Source organism: Quercus lobata, chromosome 9 (genome assembly GCF_001633185.2).
Source record: "Quercus lobata isolate SW786 chromosome 9, ValleyOak3.0 Primary Assembly, whole genome shotgun sequence".
In the NCBI taxonomy this organism is placed as follows: domain Eukaryota; kingdom Viridiplantae; phylum Streptophyta; class Magnoliopsida; order Fagales; family Fagaceae; genus Quercus; species Quercus lobata.
The window spans coordinates 50,738,845-50,752,794 of record NC_044912.1 but is presented as its reverse complement, the minus strand read 5'-3'; the positions used below and the strand labels follow the sequence as shown (position 1 = coordinate 50,752,794).

Sequence of the window (13,950 nt, the reverse complement as noted above, 5' to 3'; positions counted from 1 at the left end):
TAAAAACAATACTTGGAGGTTTGTCTCTCTTAACGAGTGCCCTAAGGTAGCGAAATATTGAGGCTTTGCAAATGCCTTAGCAATTCCAACCAATGCACCTCATGGAAGCAGTGCCAGCTCTATATGTAAAGCAACTGATGTAGCCGTCTAAGGCTCCAAGTAGAAAAAAGGCCTCCAAATTTTAATCAATAGGTTTTTTTTTTTTTTTTTTAATATTATAATAGTATTAATTAAGTCCAAATATTAGCCAATGGATAAAATAATATTTTTTTATCAAATGAAAAACAAGAAGAAAAAAAAATGTTACGTCCATAACATTTTTCACAATACTTTTAAAATAAATCCTAAGAAATAGATTGTTACAGGGTATTATTGATGATAAAAAATTAATTTCAGTGATAAGTTCAAATTAGAACCAGTAACAAATTAACACCTAAGATTTGTTATAAAAATATTATGAATGTAGCACTTCTAAAAAAAGAAAGAGCAATACAAAAAAAAATATTTACAACATTTTTCACAAGTTGAGTTGACAAACTTTTACTAGTTTTTATTTAAATCCACCACTAACATCAATTTTTTACTTACCACTATCAAATTATTAATTTGTCACGTCAACAGATGTGAAAAGTTTTGTCAAATTTTTTGTCAATAGACTTTCAAAAAAAAAAAAAAAAAAAAATCTACATGGCTCATGTTAATTAGTAGTTGTAGGGACTAAGTTTGAGCACTATTCCTAAGGGATAAGTGAATTCAAACCCAGAAAGCCCAATACAATAAATCTGTAGAGAGTGGGTAGAAGAACTGGGCTTTAATGAGTGTAACAACAGTTGAAGATGATTTAAAGAATGAATAAGTAAAACAAATATGGACTTGAGCAAGCAATTCAATCCTCGACACTAGTCCAAGGAGCTTCAACTTATTATTTTTTGAGTGACAGTGACAATGGTTACAAAGTTAGTCAAGATTGCTACAGTGTTTTCTCTAGCAAAATCTCTTATCCTTTTTCTCAAAGCTCTTTCTTCCTTATATACTACTTTCCTCCTTCATCTCCACCATACATGTGCAGGTCAGATCTCCTGTTGTTGGTTTTTGTCACATCAACCTCCTCCCAAAGCTCTTAGGTAGTAGCTGTGAGTCTGAAAAGCCACTACTTAGGTATCATTTCCACATTAATGCGGCCAGAATATTAGTTGTGGAGCATTTAATATAGAGGCAGCAACTTTTTCTGGAATTGCTCTACCGCCATGCTCCAGTGTGCTTACTTGCTGTACTTATCTTTTTCCTTGGAGTACTTTGGAAGATTGTCTTTGCCGGTAAATCACTTTTCTTCTACCTCGGCTTTGGCTAGCCGAGGATAGAGTTGTCCTCGGCACGGTTTCCTGGGTTGCCATGATCACCACTATCTTCTTCATACGCGATTATGGGCCTCAGCATGGGCCTTAGGCCTAGTACAAAAGGTGGGTGCATATCACTGGGCTCTATAACTTCACAGTAGTAATTTTGCATCTAAAACAAGATAATTGAATTTAAGTAATATTTAAGTTTTTAAAAATCATATTTAAATATATAAAATGTCTCAATTTCAGTTTTCACCCTAGGCCCCCAAATACATTAAGCCACCCTTGCATGGAAGGAAAATTTTCACCGACAGAGCACAGTACCATAGAAACCAACTCCACTCACTTTGGGCCACAGCTACAGCCAAGTATGAGGAGAAATGATGTCTTCTATGTCAAAGTTGGGAATCAAATCTTAGATCCCAAGATTTCTAATCCTCATATGAAAATGAAACTTTCGAGCTTGTTTGAGACCCAATTAGAACTGAGCCGCTCAATTAGTAGTATTTCTTTTTACCCTAACACATATAATTGTTACCCATTGGTTTAAGGTGAATAAAATCATTTGCTTACTAGACTTGCAAGAAATTTATTGCAACTCATGTACTTATTTGATTTGAATAAAGTACTTATTTGATTTGAATAAAGTACTTATGAATCTTATCAAAAAAAAAAAAAAAAAGAGTACTTATGAAAATATTTAAAATTCAAAAACACTCATTAATGGCTAAATGAACTTGTCATGCTATCAATATTCTCAAGATACAATTTTATTTTTACACAGAATAATTGAAAGATCTTGTAATTTGTCCAAATTTGCCTTCGTAGTGAGCGGCCACATCACTATCATCATTATCAACTTAATTATTTGGATTGGAACATCAACAAAAACAGTATTTGAAAAGAAAATGAGTATGCTGACCTTCGGTACAAAAAAATAGAGACTATACTAGTGGAGGATACGGTGGTCTGATGGTGGCAAAGGCCTGACTGTCTTCTCAGATTTTTCTCTCTCCACCATCTATGACAGACTGAATCTCTCTCCATTGTTCTCTTTCTCGATTCTCCTTGTCTTTCTGCAACGTATGTCTCTTTAAACGGTATTTTGGGTTTTTATGTTTTTTTTCCCCCTTATACGGTGTAGTGGGCTTTCAATCCATGTAACGATCGGTCTTTCAAACCTTTTAAACTGTATACGTGTTAGTTTTTTAGATGGGCTTTTTTCCTACATGGCAACACCTCCTTAATTGCAGGAAAAAGTTTCTGTTATTATATATAGTATATGATATGATATTGATTGATAATACAAAGTTTAAACTTAAAATTAATCAAACTCTAACTAGAGAAATTATATTTTCTATCATAACTAAAAATGAGATGTTTTTCAGTAATTCAAAAATTATATTAGAAATAAAGTTGGAAAATTTATAATCTCATGTTTTGATATTTCATTTAACCTTATATATAATTATAATCTTCATACACCATGACTTTAAAAAAATCTAATGAATAGTTTTACATTTTATTTAAAGTCTACAATTATAATCTTTAGGGATATTTACAGTAAACCCACTTGTGGTATGGCCCGTTTTCACTTTGCCTACCCGTGGTTTAAAACTTTACACTTTACCCACCTAAACTTCAATCTGTTACCCACCTTTGTTAAAATCAGGGGTAAAAATGTATTTTATTTTCACTTTTATGTCTCTTTCCTCTAAAAACAAAAAATAACAGAAAAAACTCAAACAAACAAGATCAAAGAGGGGGTTTTGTAGCTTGGGTTCAAGAACACACTACCTCTTGGTATGAACAGTCTTGAGTTAATCAATCCAAATAAAATTTTCATACTCACACAAATCCTAAAAAACATTTACAAAAATCCTACACTTGAAAGTGCTCTACTCTAATTTCACAAAAATCCTATTAGACACTTTCAGTCATTCACAAAAATCATACACGGCTTCACCTTAGTTCTCTCTCAAATCTCAAACCAAAGCCAAAGCAAACCCCTCTTCAAAACCCAGACCCACCACATCTAGCAACACAAACATAGACCTACTACACCCACAGCAAAGAAAATAAGATAGCAAAGAGAGAGAGGCAGATCGAAGTCACAGTCGGAGCCAAACTCAACGCGAAGGAACCCATGGCCAAAGCTAGAACTTGCATTGGTGCAATGGTTCTTTCACCGACACCATTAACGACCATGGTTCTTTCTCTCGCCTTTGCTGGAACTCATTTGAAACCCTTTGATTCTCTCCTGCTACTTTCAATCTGAGAATGAGATTGGGTTTTATGTTGGGTTTGGTTTTGGGGGTTTGTTAATTTATTGCAATTTGATTGGATTTAAATCAATGGGCCTCATGTATTCATTATTTTATCTAACTTGCCCTTTGGTGGATGGAGATTTTTGTTTCTTTTTGCCCTTTAGCCCCTTCGGATGTTAAGAATAAACATATGGGTTTGATTTCATGAGTTAGTGGTTGTATAGATTACAGTAGATGTGCTTTTGGTTGCCGCTAGAATACAGTTCCATGTTTGAGTTTTCTGTCTGGAAATGTTAAAAGAGTGCCATAACAAGAATCGTGTTAGTGGGGTCCAATGTAGTATATTAGATTATAATAGAGTTCTTTGATTCTAGAAACTATTGGATTTTATTATTATTTATATTTGATTTGTATTCCTCCACTTTGTTCTTGTAGAAGTTCTTAAGCAATCAAAACCCTAGCTTTTTAATTCTTGTTATATTTGTTTTTGACTAAAAATGTGTTTTTCTAACGGCAAACGGAGAGGTGGGTTACGGAAGGCTAACAGAAGTTACTTCAAGTGGACAAAGTGTAAAGTTTTAAACCACGGGTAGGCAAAGTGAAAACGGATCATATCACAAGTAGGTTTATTGTAATCATCCCTAATCTTTATACACCATAACTTTAAAAAATCTAATGAACAATTCTACCTCTTATTTAATATCTATGTCATGCAAATCATCAACCAGTAAATATATGATAATGACAAGATTATGAAAAATATGATAAAACTTTTTTTTTTTTTAATCTTTACAAAGTTTATGAATTAAAATAGTATTTTACCTAAAAAATTATCATGCACAACGTATGGATCTGCGACTAGTTGTTATAGAAGATGACTCATTTAATTAGTTAGGTTAAGTAAATTATATACATTACTCGTGATAATGAAAAATTTTATATTTCTTTTGAGGGTTGAAGCTAAAACTCAAATAATGCTTGAGTTAAAAAAGAAAATCCAATTTTTTTTTTATGATATCTAGTTTTTTTTTTTTTTTTTTTTTTTTTTGAGAAGATTTTATGATATTTAGTTAAATTATTGATATATTAGCATTTTCTTTCAATCGGCAATAAAGGGGACAAGGACAAAGATAGCATCACATCCAGGAAAATATTACTAAATACCGACAAAAGTGTCTCATGATGAACCCCACGTGGGTCCGCCTTCAACATTTCTTTTCCATTCTCTCTTAACTCAGAAACTCCACTCTTCCGTCCTTCCTCTCTCCGTGACACACAAATTGAATTCTTTGCCATCCAAAGAGAATTACGACATGGGCAGATGAAGCATTGAAGGAGAGCTATCAACTCTTGTAGTTGCCAAAGATGAACAGCATCACGTATATGGCAGTGGTACTAGTAGTGGTGACCATGTTTGTGCCAACAGTATTGGTTGTGATGGTGGTGGTGAGAGTCAGAGTGGATCTTTTTCAGCCACAGGTATGGTTGTGCTTAGCACTTGGGTTGCTGTCTCTGGTTCCTATGTTTTTGGCACAGCTGTAAAGCTGTAAGTCATCTTACTTTTGCATAGAGTGGTCCACACTCTCTAGTCCACATGGTATTTTGATGCGTTTATGCATGATGAGTATCAAATTTTGCAAATCTGTAAAGAACACAAATTCTATGATATCTAACTAGATTCATTTGAAAATTGAAATGGAGAGAAACCATTGTAACTTGAATCTTTTTTTTTTTTCATTTTTTTTTTTTCAGAAACTAACTCAAATCATTGGAATTAATTAACACTTTAAGAATTATTAAAGCATTTATTAATTCCAATGGTTTGAAGTGTCACAATGTTTTCTATGCTACTAGAGCTAGCCTACTAGGCCATGATAGAACATATATTAGTTGAATCACCAAATTTTTTGTAGGGATTTTACATACAAATGCATCTAAATATTTGGGTTGTAGATTTGTCAATGGATTGCAGGCTTAGTCTTTTGTAACATTGGAGAGAATAACTGAATAAGACAATAATGGGATGGGTATCTCTATGTGGGATGCCTAGACGTTTGATATGCTGACTACTGAACTGAAAATGATGTATAATTGATTTTCTAGGTGGGATATTCATCACCTGCTCAGACTGGAATCATGGATGACCTGGGTCTTACAGTGGCTGAGGTGGGTGTAAAACTATAAAGTGCATTTTTACTTTTGGCAAATGATATTATCACTTTAGAACACTTTTAAGCACTTGAACTATCTTGCTCTGGAAACATCTTCTGCTATGAATATAACATTTGTATTATTTTAACCATTTTTCCATTTATATATTAATTTCATTGACATTTTGAATAAATTTCAGTATTTATGCTTCTATTGTCTGGGATTATGGTGATCTATGACAACAAATCTTCATGTGAAGATACCACTATTTGAGCTCTACTACATGGAAAAAGAAGAAAGGTTATATTTGGAAAATCATATCCACATGGCAAGATCACAGACACAGTTCATCACCTAGCTTTGTATTTTTCTGATCAGATTGGAATAAAATTTAACTATGATTTTGAGAAATGTTAGATACAATTAAAAGGCATACAACATTTAGGATGAATGACATTTCAAAGTTTGAATGTTGAGAATAATTAGTTGGTAGTAAGGACTATATGACTTGGAGATACTGATCTGACCTTCTTAGAGAAGTCACTGTTTGAGCTTTCAAAATGAAGTGAAATGTTGTATCGTGTTGCTTTATGCAAAATCCATTTTGCTGCATTGTTTTGTAAACTATCTTTTGCTTGCCTTATACATTTTTGTATATGATTTTCTCAACATCTTTTGGTTATACTGCAGTACTCACTTTTTGGTTCAATATTGACAATTGGAGCAATGATGGGTGCAATAGTGAGTGGCCAAATAGCAGATTACATAGGTAGAAGAGGTGTAAGTACTTCACCCTGAAATCATCACCGGTGGTATTATTAAGGTTCAAGCTCCATAGCTCATCAGTTTTTCAATTTGTTGGTTGTTTTGCAAGGCAGACAATGGGCTTTTCAGAGATATTCTGCCTGGCAGGGTGGCTAGCCATAGCATTCTCAAAGGTTTTGAATCCCATCTCTCTGTTTTATGCAGTTCCAAACATCAATGTTAATGTTACATGCATGACAACCCCTACATTTTATCTGAAAAGATGTTTACATAAGGATAATGGAAATCATTGTGGCAGCATCACAATTTTGTAGTTGCTCTTACATAAAACTAAAGTTTAGATGATCATCCATGATGAGGAACAACTATGTCACAAAATTGTTTCAGGAATTAATTTGTCGTAAGTGGATATGTTATCTTAGCTTCACTTCATAATGTCAAATGCTTGGTGCTTGTTGAAAGGGTGCTTGGTGGCTTGACCTTGGGAGACTGTTGGTAGGTTGTGGGATGGGACTCCTTTCCTATGTGGTAAGTTGTTAGATTACAATTTCAATGATTTATCTTTTATGTAAACAGTAAAATTAATTGTGTTCCCGATAGCAATTAGGTACCTATATATATAGCAGAAATAACACCTAAGAAACTTCGGGGAGGGTTTACAACTGTTCATCAGGTAAGGCAAAATTCTTATGAATATGGAAACCATGTAAGTCATTGCCCCGTTCACCTATTAATTGCCACTCATACAGTTGATGATTTGTTGTGGGGTATCGTTAACATATTTAATTGGAGCTTTTGTGAAATGGCGAACTTTGGCTCTGATTGGTAAGCTTCCCTGCTCTTGTCCTGTATTCTTGTCATTTGAAGGTAGTTTCATAATAAGGCTTCTTCTTTTTTTCTTTAATTTAGGAACTATACTATGTCTAGTACAACTTCTTGGTCTATTCTTTAGTCCAAAATCTCCAAGATGGCTGGTGAGTTATTCAAAATTTTATTAGAAGATGTTTTTGGAAGGTGTTGGGAAAATAACACATTGGGAAGACTCCAATTGAGGAGTTAATATAACATATCACGACACCAATCAACCCAAAAGCTTGAGGTAATGGGTTTAGGCTTAATTATATTATATTTAATCACTCACTTTTGTCATTATTATCCAATACGAGACTTTACTAGTTTTAACTGAACAATTTACAACTAACCACACCACTCCATTGTAAATATTCTAACAAAAGGTGCTCTTTGGATAATGCATTTGAAAACTAGAAAAAAACAAAGAGTTAAAGTTTTGCTAATCATTGCCTTTTCCATTATTCTTTTTTTTAGCCAAGTACATGTGATTTGACTAAGATGTCTAAATGCTATAAAGTGGCAAAGCAAATTCAAGCATTGACTGACAGGTTTATATGATTTTTTTTAGGCAAAAATTGGTCAAAAGAAAGAGTGTGAAGCTGCTATACAGCACCTTAGGGGGCAGAATGCTGATATCACTCCAGAAGCTACTGAGATTAGAGTAAATTTTGGACTTCAGATGTCAATGAGAATATAACTCTTTGTTTCCTCTTTAACTAGAAAAATTACATACTAGTCTTGAATATTTTCCAACAATTTCACTTAGAAACAAGTATTGACATGGTTTTTAAATCATTTTAGGGGAGAACACAAAAACCCTTCAACAGTTATTTGAAGCTAGAATTCTTGACTTATTTCAATGGAAATATGCTCATTCACTTATTGTAAGCTTTTGTATCATAATCTTTGTAGCACGTTTTTTAATTTTTTAGATAGGTTTGATCTTTTTGGCTAACATAAAAGTGGGTTTGGTAAGAGTTGGCCTGATGGTACTACGACAATTTGGAGGAGTCAATGAAATTGCATTTTATGCAAGTTCTATATTCATAACAGCTGGTAGAAAAAGGATTGTCTTTTTTCTTTTTCTCATTTTTTTTTTCTCTTGTTTAATGCTACTTATAGTTAACAAGAAATGGAAGTTGAATAGAGGAATACTTTGTCAATGACAGGGTTTTCGGGTAGTATTGGGACCAAAGCAATTGTCATTGTTCAAGTTCTTGACTCTCTTTGTGGAATTCCAACATTTGCTTCTGCTTAATGCTTTTTAAGTGATTTACATGAATTTGTACAGATTCCAATGACAGCATTAGGGATAATTTTGATGGATAAATTTGGAAGGCGGCCACTTCTATTGATAAGAAGGTTAAGAAATCTCTACCGTGTAATGGAGTTGAACGAAAATAATTTTGAACTCCAATATATTCACAGGTTTCTGCAGCAGGAACATGCTTGGGTTGCTTTCTTGTGGGATTGTCATTCTTCTTGCAGGTATTTTCTACAGAAAAATCTATTTTTCTTGAAAACTAGTTTCATCGGTTTTGTTGAATATTTCTTAATAGAATAAAGATTTAATTATGCAAGATCTTCAAACATGGACCAAGACAACGCCAATTTTAGTACTTGTTGTTGTATTGGTATTGCAATTATTCCAAGGACAATTTTTTGTTCTTATAAAACATCCAAAGAAAGAACAGCCTGTGAAAAATGTGATTTTGCTTTTATCTCCAACTTTCGTCATTTTATCCATCGCCTGAGTACTTTTGAGAGTGGAAATCCTATTAAGTTTAAAAGCTCATAAAATGAATGTTGTTTAATACCATTACCATTGGTTGTATTTAACCAGTTAGTAGCGATCTGGAAATACTTTTTGCTGCTTTGAAAGCATGAGTATTTCAGAAGGTCTTGCATAAAGTTGTGGATTTTTATGATATGATTTTGGTCATCTATTACAGCTCTCAATCTATATTCATGGTGCAATTGGCTTGAGGGTCACAATTCCAGCATTGTACACCAGTTGATGTTAATTGTTGGTTGGAGCAAAATTCTTAGTGGTTTAAAGATTCGTTAAGTTGAATTTATCTGTTTGGCTTGAGGGTCACAATTCCAACATTGTACACCACTTTTAAGCTTACCCAAAATCAAGATCAAAATCCGCAAGTCAAGATCGAAATCAACACAAGGCCAATCTGCCTTGTGATGGAGGTGAAGGACTGGCTGGAGGGATGAGGAAGACGACGGGGTGCTGGAGGGAGGACAAGCGCGCGCGTCGTTGATGACTCGATGTGGTTCTCTCTCTGTCTCGGGTCTGTGGCTGGGGTTTTTGGGAGAAGAAAGTGATTACTGACAGAATAAAAATAATTAAATGGGTTAATTATCATTTTGCTCCCTAACCTTTGAAATTTCTCTCTCCCTCTAAAATTTAATTATTATTATTTTTCTTGTCTTCTTCCAGTTTTCAACGTAGTAGGTAGAGTGAATTTGACATTAGGCACGTGGTAGCAAGCACATGGCAAATTCATTCTTCTGATTATAGCTTTTTGGTTTAGATTATGATCTATCCTCATTGAATGGATCACTAGCTAGCTTTATAGTCCATGTCCTAATTTATGAGTATAGACCATTTGCATTCTTTCTATAACAATATGTTACCTGAATATAAAACCAACAATCTTGTTATGTTGAGTTCATGTGATATCTAGGAATGGCAAGCACGGTAACGGGAAGATACAGAGGATCTGCATAGAAGACGTCAACAGGAAGAGGAAGAAGAGAAAGGAAAGGTTAAAGAGTATTGTGAAATTGCACACACTTGAAAGCGTATCCAGAAAGAAAGAAAAAATGCCACAAAGACTGGTTTCTAGCTTCATCAGAGCTGCTAGAGATTGGAGAAGTGGTGAAGGTAATCAGAATGTACAATATCAAAGCCATTAGCTCATAAATTGCTTAATATGTCAAGAGATTGAGGCTTTAAAATAAAGAGAATGTGTTCATTTCTAAAGGGTGTTTTCTGTATATACAGATTGATAGAAATCCTTCCGAAAGTAAAAGCCCTTTCCTTATTCTTTTTTGGCTGCTTTTCTTTTTATTACTTAGGGAATATTTATGTCTTATATCTAAGGACATCCCATTTCGTTGCTATCCAACGTCATACATCCTTTGTAGCATGTAGCATGTTCCATAAGTGGTAATCTAAGTCAAACTGTTCTTATAGGATAATTGTAACTATTGATTAATATTCTTAAACGCAGGAAATTGGGGAAGCTGCTGAGAAAGGAGAACTCAATGGGCTTGTTTTAATGGTCATATGGAATAGCCCTGATCTTGCTAGACGTAATGTAACTTGGTCTTTTGTTGTCTCTCACTTTTGTGTGGCATCTTTGCTTCTAATGCAAAGTTGTTGTAGTGTAATATTTTGCAAACCTTTTTTTTTTCAGTGTGCCAATGTAAATTCTTGCAATCACTGATTACTGCAATGTTCAAATTTGATGGCTGCTGTTATAAATTTCTCTATAGGTGTAGGAGCATATTTGATTTTCAGCATTAGTTTCATAAATCTCAAGGATTTGTACTAAATACCTATACTGCTACCTTTTTTAAAAATAAAGTTTGTATTTTACACCAGAGTTTGAAGAAAACAGTATGTATGAATCTGGAATTTATGAGTAAATTGTTGACTAAATAAATCTCATGAAAGAAAATCGAATAAGTGAAGAAGTGCTACACAAAACAGAATAGTAATTGAGTCTTTTAAACTATAGAAGCTTGTAAGTTTAGCTATTTCTAATGGGCAAGGCATCCTTATCGATTATGGACTCCGGTGACCAAAGTTACTCTCAATTGCGTATTATTATTTTGAGGAGGAGAGAGTTATAGTTCTTCTTCTAGGAGGTTTCTCTCACTTACAAAAGAATAAGGTATCAAACAAACAGAGAAATAAAATACTGTTAAACCTTCATATTCAATCTGATATATAACACAATACCTGTAACTCTGGGAACTTCATGCTCATATTGGTCATGGGTTGAGAACGGGGATTGAAATCTATGATATCTAATCTCACTGTTCCACAGTAGGTCAGTGGTAAAGCAGTTGGCTATTAATTGACTGGTCATAGGTTTTACTAGATATGTCTAACAAAATTTACTTAAGACCTCTTAATTTGTAATTTTGTTTTAAAGCAAGAATTGGGAACTCCTTTGTCTTTTCAGCATAGGGCTTTCCCTTGTTTTTTTATTTGTTCCTTGTAAATCTTACCACTATAGTTTGAGTTCAACAAAATTCGATGCAATGCAGTCTCTTTTATCTCTCTCTTGTGTTGATTCATAATTTTATCTCATTTTTCCAGGATGAAATGGATGCTGTGAGAAGTCTTGATCTGTTATACAGAAAGGCTGAGGTATACACTTTGTTCACTATTAGTTCCTGGCATAAAGTTGTTAGTTTAAATAAGCTGATGGGTTCTAACTTTCAAAACCAAATGCTGAACTTTAGTGAATCTTGTCTGAAATAGTGCTGATTTTTAGTAGAGTTCCTTATATAATTATTCTATCCTAGCACATCTTGCACTATAATTACTCCTCCAAGCCCCTTCTTTTCATTCTCTAGTTTCGTTTCTTCTTTAGCATCCATGGGGAAAAAAGAATTATAAGATTTATATTTTACTTTTAAAAAGTTAAATAAAAAGATTTATATTTTACTTAATATTCTATACTGAAATTTTGAAATGGGGGGCTATTTCTGCCAGATGCTGCTCAACAACCTTTTGAATATGTATGATAGGTTTGATGATGAAGGTTGGCTGAAGGAATGCAAAAAACACACATGGTGGCACCTTTCCATGAGAGGATCCATTTAGCGTTCTTGTTCCAACAGGATTTGAAGTTAACAAGGTATGCTTCAGATATACAAATTATATGTCCTATGGCTAGTTGAACTACATAATAGCCACAACTAGTGTGTTTCCTGTAGAACTAAATGATATTTTGTAACAGCCCTGATCCCCCTTTTTCTTGAATATCTAGATGTTAGGCTTTAGTCTCAACTCTATGATGTTAGGTTTTTAGAGTAAACTCTATGGTGCCTTTTCGTTTAGTCTCTTGTATATCTATGCTTCAGTCTTGATTTACCTGGAGTAGATGATACTTTTGTTCTTCTAGCAGTATTATTGAACTACAATTATTGTTGCAGGTTTAGTAATGGTTTTGTAGGCTATTATGGTACCACATGGCACAATACATTTTTAGCTTTACAGATTGCAGCTCTACGACTAGTACAAAGGTTAGGAATTGATTTGTAAAGAAATCATGCTTACCTTTAACCATTGATTTGTTCTTTTTATTGGAAATAAAATTATTAAGGGAAGAGACCAAAAAAAACTAATTAAAGTCTCTTCTTCTTGTTTTGGGGGTTAAGGTTATACTCTCCACATGGCTTATACATATGTTGCATAAATTTGAAAAGAAAAAGAAACAATTATCCAACTTCAAGCCATTGTAATGTCTTAATTAAACTTTCCCAGGTATTCTTGGAAAATTTATTGGTTTTGAATACGATTCCTCTGTAAGAAATTAAAAATTCTTATAGTCTAGTAATCTAATTCGTGTAACATATATTGTATAATAATTTATCCAAAAAAAGCATATATTGTATAACTAATACTTGAAATAGGAATGGAGAATAAGCAAGAGACATGCTTATTAATTAAAGGAAAATGTTGAGAACTAATACCATTGGATATTTGGAAAGAACTTTCATGCAATAGAAATTAAGTTTTTTGATTTTTAGGACACTTCTTCTATGGTAATTAGGAATGCTGGACACTCGAAAATGAGTTTGCAGACCTATTTTGATCCTTTAATGGGAAGTGCCTTTGTTAACCTTCTAGAAGTGCATAATTGTCAAGGAATTGTGTTGCTCTTGTCAATTTTATACCAAATGAATCTTTTCATAATTCTTTCACTAGAATGGTTCATATTCCATGGTGCCTAAAACAAATTTATATTTCACATGCTAAACTATTATAATTTCTCAAAGACACGTATCTGCAGGAGCCCATCCCAAAATTCAGCTTTTGCCAACTGCGAGACCAATTTTTACTATATTTTGAAAGCAGATTCAGAGACTAGAATGCAATTGGGTCTCAAGAAGAATCATTCTGAAGATTCTCCTGTGGTTCTATATGTTAGGATTAGTGCCCTTAAATCCTATTGTATGATGCTATGTATGACTTAATGTTGTGATTAATAAATTTGTTTGACTATTATCTAAAATAATAGTAACATAAATATTTGGACATTATCATATAGTCCATGAGATGCATAGACCACAAGTTCTTTGTAAACTTGAAATTTTAATTCGTAGTCGGTGATGAAATTGGACATTTTATCTGTGAAGACTATAACATATCAGCTAAAATGATTTGTCTTGATCATGGAAGTGGAGATTTCTAGTTAATATGTTGATATGTTTTAAAAGTTAAGACATATTGAACTGGATAGCTGTGAGATTTATTATTCTTCTAACAACTGTCAAATGAATAATAAATCCCACAAATTCTATTTATATGAATTCTTAAT

The 13,950-nt window shown here is 33.4% G+C and overlaps 3 protein-coding genes across 12 annotated transcripts in view; all 3 read left to right on the top strand.

Annotated features, from left to right (window-relative positions):
• Nucleotides 1-13,950, top strand: part of LOC115959768 (BTB/POZ and MATH domain-containing protein 1-like) — a 64,461-nt gene that overhangs the window by 26,379 nt on the left and 24,132 nt on the right. The window lies entirely within an intron of this gene.
• LOC115959769 (sugar transporter ERD6-like 5) lies at nucleotides 4,790-8,059 on the top strand. 5 transcript variants are annotated; one of them, XR_004084991.1, is made up of 8 exons: nucleotides 4,790-5,086; nucleotides 5,711-5,773; nucleotides 6,449-6,538; nucleotides 6,633-6,668; nucleotides 6,995-7,051; nucleotides 7,124-7,196; nucleotides 7,273-7,348; nucleotides 7,433-7,447. XR_004084991.1 is itself a non-coding variant. In XM_031078330.1 (7 exons), exons 1-7 carry the CDS (start codon nucleotides 4,973-4,975, stop codon nucleotides 7,473-7,475), a joined length of 615 nt encoding a protein of 204 aa, XP_030934190.1. In that variant the 5' UTR covers nucleotides 4,790-4,972; the 3' UTR covers nucleotides 7,476-8,059. The 5 variants fall into 5 exon arrangements, 4 of the variants coding, with proteins under 4 accessions (XP_030934190.1, XP_030934188.1, XP_030934189.1 ...); XM_031078330.1 differs by having other exon boundaries at nucleotides 6,449-6,536; nucleotides 6,637-6,668; nucleotides 7,131-7,348; nucleotides 7,433-8,059; XM_031078328.1 differs by having other exon boundaries at nucleotides 6,637-6,696; nucleotides 6,986-7,051; nucleotides 7,131-7,348; nucleotides 7,433-8,059.
• LOC115959770 lies at nucleotides 8,075-13,593 on the top strand. 5 transcript variants are annotated; one of them, XR_004084992.1, is made up of 6 exons: nucleotides 8,075-8,863; nucleotides 10,075-10,285; nucleotides 11,721-11,771; nucleotides 12,155-12,264; nucleotides 12,563-12,652; nucleotides 13,423-13,593. XR_004084992.1 is itself a non-coding variant. In XM_031078332.1 (5 exons), exons 1-4 carry the CDS (start codon nucleotides 8,673-8,675, stop codon nucleotides 12,228-12,230), a joined length of 564 nt encoding a protein of 187 aa, XP_030934192.1. In that variant the 5' UTR covers nucleotides 8,075-8,672; the 3' UTR covers nucleotides 12,231-12,264; nucleotides 12,563-13,054. The 5 variants fall into 5 exon arrangements, 1 of the variants encoding a protein (XP_030934192.1); XR_004084994.1 differs by having other exon boundaries at nucleotides 10,059-10,274; XR_004084995.1 differs by lacking the exon at nucleotides 8,075-8,863 and adding an exon at nucleotides 10,624-10,705 and having other exon boundaries at nucleotides 8,899-10,274.

What these genes read in the sequence shown, in the direction of transcription:
- LOC115959769 (XM_031078328.1), top strand. Translation starts at nt 4,973, where the DNA reads ATGAACAGCATCACGTATATGGCAGTGGTACTAGTAGTGGTGACCATG. An exon ending in TGGATCTTTTTCAGCCACAG is followed by an intron (nt 5,087 to 5,710) that starts GTATGGTTGTGC and finishes TTGATTTTCTAG; the next exon opens with GTGGGATATTCATCACCTGC. An exon ending in ATTACATAGGTAGAAGAGGT is followed by an intron (nt 6,539 to 6,636) that starts GTAAGTACTTCA and finishes TTTGCAAGGCAG; the next exon opens with ACAATGGGCTTTTCAGAGAT.
- LOC115959770 (XM_031078332.1), top strand. Translation starts at nt 8,673, where the DNA reads ATGACAGCATTAGGGATAATTTTGATGGATAAATTTGGAAGGCGGCCA. An exon ending in GTGGTGAAGGTAATCAGAAT is followed by an intron (nt 10,286 to 11,720) that starts GTACAATATCAA and finishes TCATTTTTCCAG; the next exon opens with GATGAAATGGATGCTGTGAG. An exon ending in TGTTATACAGAAAGGCTGAG is followed by an intron (nt 11,772 to 12,119) that starts GTATACACTTTG and finishes TATTTCTGCCAG; the next exon opens with ATGCTGCTCAACAACCTTTT.